The sequence below is a fragment of the Tachyglossus aculeatus genome, chromosome 1 (assembly GCF_015852505.1).
Source record: "Tachyglossus aculeatus isolate mTacAcu1 chromosome 1, mTacAcu1.pri, whole genome shotgun sequence".
In the NCBI taxonomy this organism is placed as follows: Eukaryota; Metazoa; Chordata; class Mammalia; order Monotremata; family Tachyglossidae; genus Tachyglossus; species Tachyglossus aculeatus.
Genome location: NC_052066.1, coordinates 44018806 through 44024805, shown reverse-complemented (window position 1 = coordinate 44024805; position 6000 = coordinate 44018806). Strand labels below are relative to the sequence as shown.

The following is a 6000-nucleotide window of genomic DNA, read 5'->3' as shown; positions in this document are numbered from 1 at the left end:
AGTTTCAGATCGGAGGATGGGGAGCCAGGGAGGTGGGGATTTGAGAATGAGGCACAGATAGAAGGTGAGCGATCTTGGGGAAAATAGAGAGTGTGAGCTGGAGAGTAGAGAGTGGATAGGCAAGGAAGTAAATGGATTGTGCCTTAAAGCCAATGGTCTAGAGTTTTCTTGTTGACAGGGATAAAATGGATAACTCATGAATATTTTTCAGGAGAGAAGGGATGTGCAGAACTATATTGGGAAGGGACTGTCTCTATATGTTGCCAACTTGTACTTCCCAAGCGCTTAGTACAGTGCTTTGCACACAGTAAGCGCTCAATAAATATGATTGAATGAATGAATATGATTTAGAGAGATGATGCCAACATCATTTTGTTTTGTTTTGCTGTCTGTCTCCTCTTTCTAGATTGTCAGCCCGTTGTTGGGTAGGGACCATCTCTATATGTTGCCAACTTGTACTTCCCAAGCTCTTAGTACAGTGCTCTGCACACAGTAAGCGCTCAATAAATACAACTGAATGAATGAATGAATCAAGCAGCACTGTGTATGACATCTGATTACGGATGGACCAGCCGGGGGTTCAGGCTATGGCTAATGCAGCCCTGTGTATTAGACTGTAAGCCTGTTGTGGGCAGGGAATGTGTCTGTTAGTTTTTATTTTGTCCTCTCCCAAGCACTTAGTACAGTGCTCTGCACACAGTAAGAGCTCAATAAATATGATTGAACTAATGAATGAATAGAATGAGAATGCTATGTCATCGTCATCTGAAATGAGTCCATGAAAGTTAACAAAGCCCATACCTGTGCGGTGTTACTGCTTACAGGGATTTACGGATTTTTCCACCACAACAAAATGGATCTACTTTTCTTTCACCCTCTTCCCCACAGTACCACCTAAAAATATGCTCTTGAAGCCTCTTGTTGAAGACCCTAAGAAGGGGTACTGGCACTAAAGAAAGTGATGTCAGGGTGAAAATTCCAAGACTTATAAATCAGATTCCTACTAGTACTTAAAAATGAATAATATTGGTCGATGCTTTCATCATTTCATTTCCCCTCTAAAGCAAACACGATGAAGTGTTTGACCCCATTACAGGTAGGTGGTTGCTTCTTGATTTTCCCTTTCTTTGGCCTGGGCGACTGCTACATTGATGCACTGAAGCCACTCTTCAGCATTCTTCTCATCTTTGGCCTTGAAAACGTAGGTCTTGTTATCGGTGAAGATTTCGAAGGCTCGAGGGAGGCTGCGGTCTCGACGTTTCTTGGCCACGACTTTCACGCTCTGTACCTTGTTCAGTTCTATCGGACAATCATCTGGATCGTCTTTCTGAAAGATTCAAGGGAGGAGGAATGGGCGGATAGTTCAGATTGGTCATTAGCAAATTGTTAGACTGTCTCTGCTGTCTTTTCCCACAAATCTACCCTTCAATCAATCATATTTATTGAGTGCTTACTGTGTACGGAGCACTGTCCTAAGTGCCTGGGAGAGTACGGTAGGATGGTGTTGGTAGACACATTCCCTGCCGGGTACGCCTTGTCTGCCCAGAGAATTATTTTATTTGTGCATATTTATTCTATTTATTTTATTTGGTTTATATGTTTTTTTGTCTGTCTCCCCCTTCTAGATTGTGAGCCCACTGTTGGGTAGGGACCGTCTCTATATGTTGCAAACTTGTACTTCCCAAGTGCTTAGTACAGTGCTCTGCACACAGTAAGCGCTCAAAAAATACGACTGAATGAATGAATGAATGAACAGGCATACAGTCTACCCTCTTCAAAGCATGCCTTGCTTTGAAGAGGGTAGACTGTATGTGTGTCCATTCATGATTGCTACGTTATGGCATCTCTCCTCCAATCTATCAATTAATCAATCATATTTATCGAGCACTTGAGTAAATATTGAGTATTTACTGTGTACAGAGCACTTTACTAAGCACTTTAGAGAGTGCAATATCACAATAAACAGGCACATTCCCTGACCACAATGAGCTTACAATCTAGTGGGGGAGACAGACATTAAAATAAATATAAATAAATAGATTACAGATATAATAATAATAATAATGGCATTTGTTAAGCACTTACTATGTGCGAAGCACTGTTCTAAATGCTGGGGGGGATACAAAGTGACCAGATTGTCCTACGTGGGGCTCACAGTCGTAATCCCTATTTTCCAGATGAGGGAACTGAGGCACAGAGAAGTTAAGTGACTTTCCCAAAGTCACACAGCTGACAAGTGGCGGAGCCAGGATTCGAATCCATGACCTCTAACTCCCAAGCCCGGGCTCTTTCTACTGAGCGACCCTGCTTCTCATCAGTACATAAGTGTTGTGGGGCTGGAAGAGGGATATGAATAGAGGGCCCAAGTCAGGATGACCCAGAAGGGAGTGGGAGAAGAGGAAAGGAGGGATTAGTCCAGTGCTCTGCACACAGTAAATGTTCAATAAATATGATTGATTGATTGATTGATTGATTAGTCAGGGAAGGCCTCTTGGAGGAAATGTGCTTTCAGTAAGGCTTTGAAGAGGGGAGAGTCACTGTCGAGCGGTGTAACATGGAAAGGAGCACTGAATCTGTAAAAATGAGCTGGTTTGATAAAGGTGTTGTTTAACTACAAAAGATAATCAATTTTCATTCAGGTATTTGATCATTTCCCTCTGGATCAACACTTTTTGATCAAGCACACAAAAGCACTCAATAAATACGATTGAAGGAATGAATGACTGTCTCTGTTGCTGACTTGTGCTTTGTCCTTACCAAGCGCTTAGTGCAGTGCTCTGCACACATTAAGTGCTCAATAAATACAATTGAAGGAATGAATGAATGACCATCTCTTTCTTACCTCCTTCCCTTCCCCACAGCACCTGTATATATGTATATATGCTTGTACATATTTATTACCGTTTATTTATTTATTTATTTTACTTGTACATATCTATTCTATTTATTTTATTTTGTTAGTATGTTTGGTTTTGTCTCCCCCTTTTAGACTGTGAGCCCACTGTTGGGTAGGGACTGTCTCTATATGTTGCCAATTTGTACTTCCCAAGAACTTAGTACAGTGCTCTGCACACAGTAAGCGCTCAATAAATACGACTGATGATGATGATGATGATGATGATGACTTGTGCTTTGTCCTTCCCAAGCGCTTAGTACAGTGCTCTGCACACAGAAGTGCTCAATAAATACGATTGAATGAATGAATGAATGACCGTCTCTCTCTCGCTCCATTGCCGACTTGCGCTTTGTCCTTCCCAGGCGCTTAGTCCAGTGCTCTGCAAACAGTAAGCGCTCAATAAATACGATTGAAGGAATGAATGACCATCTCTGCTCTGCACACAGTAAGCGCTCAATAAATACAATTGAAGAAGGAAGTGCTTGAGTGATTTTGTATTAATTTCAGTTACTGAACTCAAAGTTCAACAGACAAGCAGCAAGGCCTAGTAAATAGAAAATGGGCAAGGAAGTCAGAAGGAAGGTTCTGACTCTGCCACTTGTCTGCTGTGTGACCTTGGGCAAGTCACATAATTTTTCTGTGCCTCAGTTACCTCATCTGTAAAATGGGGATTAATAATAGTAATAATATGATGGCATTTGTTAAGCACTTACTATGTGCAAAGCACTGTTCTAAGCACTGGGGAGGTTACAAGGTGATCAGGTTGTCCCATGGGGGGCTCACAGTCTTAATCCCCATTTTACAGATGAGGTAACTGAGGGCCAGAGAAGTGAAGTGACTTGCCCAAAGTCACACAGCTGACAATTTGCGCAGCAGGAATTAGAACCCATGATCTCTGACTCCAAAGCCCGTGCTCTTTCCACTGAGCCACACTGCTTCTTAAGGTTTAAGGATTAATAAGATTAAGACTGTGAATCCTATGTGGGACAAGAACTGTGTCCAACTTGATTAACTTAGATCTGCCCTAGCGTTTAATACAGTGCCTGACACGTAGTAAGCTCTTAACAAATAGTAACAAGAAAAAAATCATTTTTCATTGGTTGCATGGTACCCTGTGTAGCTTATTGGTCAGGGTAGGTAGGTGCTAGAGGGCAATAAAGAACTTCAGGATCGAAGGATCGAAAACCTGCTATTTCATTCAATTCATTCAATCGTATTTATTGAGCGCTTACTGTGTGCAGAGCACTGTACTAAGCGCTTGGGAAGTAAAGGAATTGATTACAATGCTAGTGACTAGCACAACCCCACTTGCAAGCAGTGTGGCTCGATGGAAAGAGCACAGACCTGGGAATCAGAGGTCATGGGTTCAAATCCCGACTCTGCCAATTGTCAGCTGTATGACTTTGGGCAAGTCACTTAACTACTCTGGGCCTCAGTTCCCTCATCTGTAAAATGGGGATGAAGACTGTGAGCCCCCCGTGGGACAACCTGATCACCTTGTAACCTCCCCAGCGCTTAGAACCATGCTTTAAACATAGTCAGCGCTTAATAAATGCCATTATAAAAGTGTCACCACTTGGCAAGGACCTGGGTTCTAATCCTGGCTCTGCCATATGTCTGCTGTGTGACCTTGGGCAAGTCACTTAACTTCTCTGAGCCTCAGTTATCTCATCTGTAAAACGGGGATAAGAGTGTGAGCCCCATGTGGGACCGGGACTGTGTCCAACCTGATTAACTTGTATCTACCCCAGCGCTTACAACAATGCCAAGCACTGGTTGGCACATAGTAAGTGCTTAACAAGTACCATGATTTTATTATTATTATTATTAATAATAATAATAATAATAATAATAATATTGCCAGACATTTTCGCACTTGGACAAGGAGTACCATTGGTGGGAAGGGGTGCTCATCACTTCCAGGTGTGACCCACTGGAATAAGGAGTGACTAGAAGGGCAGTGGAACAACCATGAGCGACTAGAAGGGCAATGGTGTAATAATAATAATAATGATAATATTTGTTAAGCACTTACTATCTGCTAAGCACTGTTCTAAGTGCTGGAGTACATACAAGGTAAGCAGGTTGTCCCCCATGGGGCTCACAGTCTTAATCCCCATTGTACAGATGAGGTAACTGAGGCTCAGAGAAGTTATGTGGCTTGCCCAGGGTCACACAGCAGACAAGCGTGGAGCTGGGATTCGAACCCAGGACCTTCTGACTCCCAAATCCATGATCTATAATAATAATAATAATAATGGCATTTATTAAGCGCTTACTAAGTGCAAAGCACTGTTTTAAGTGCTGGGGAGGTTACAAGGTGATCAGGTTGTCCCACGGGGGGCCTCACAGTCTTAATCCCCATTTTCAGATGAGGGAACTGAGGCACCAAGAAGTGAAGTGACTTGCCCAAAGTCACACAGCTGACAAGTGGCGGAGCCGGGATTTGAACCCATGACCTCTGACTCCAAAGCCCGGGCTCTTTCCACTGAGCAGACCATGCTGCTTCCCCAAGTACGTTGGCCGTGGACCGTCTCTATACGTTGCCAACTTGTACTTCCCAAGCGCTTAGTACAGTGCTTTGCACACAGAAAACGCTCAATAAATATGATTGGCTGAATGAATGAATGAATGAACTTAGAGTACCAAACTGACTTACAGCCAGCCAAGGTGGCAGCAGCAGCATAATTCCAGTGCTTAGAACAGTGTTTTGCACATAGTAAGCCCTTAACAAACACCATTAGTGCCATAGTGATAGTGCAGGCACTTTTCTGTGTAAGCTCCTTGTGGGCAGAGAACATTGTACTTTCCCAAATCTGCTGTGTGACCTTGGGCAACTCACTTCACTTTTCTGGGCTTCAGATACCTCATCTGTAAAATGGGGATTAAAACTGTGAACCCCATGTGCGACAGGGACTATGTCCAACCTGATTACTTTGTATCTACCCTAGCGCATAACAAATACCACAATTATTATTATTATTATTATTAATTATTCAGTGGTCTGCACACAGTAAGCATTCAATCAATATTCATTCATTCATTCATTCAATCGTATTTATTAAGTGCTTACTGTGTGCAGAGCACTGTACTAAGCGTCTGGG

General features: G+C 42.7%; 1 protein-coding gene across 2 annotated transcripts in view; it reads right to left on the bottom strand.

The window, feature by feature from the left end:
* Positions 1-784: 784 nt before the first annotated feature.
* The window catches only part of VEPH1 (ventricular zone expressed PH domain containing 1), a 238875-nt gene continuing 233659 nt past the window's right edge, over positions 785-6000 (bottom strand). For both annotated transcript variants that reach the window (XM_038746083.1, XM_038746084.1), the window contains exon 14: positions 785-1327. In XM_038746083.1, coding sequence (XP_038602011.1) covers positions 1091-1327 — 237 coding nt within the window. In that variant the 3' untranslated portion in view covers positions 785-1090. The remainder of the gene's footprint in view (positions 1328-6000) is intronic.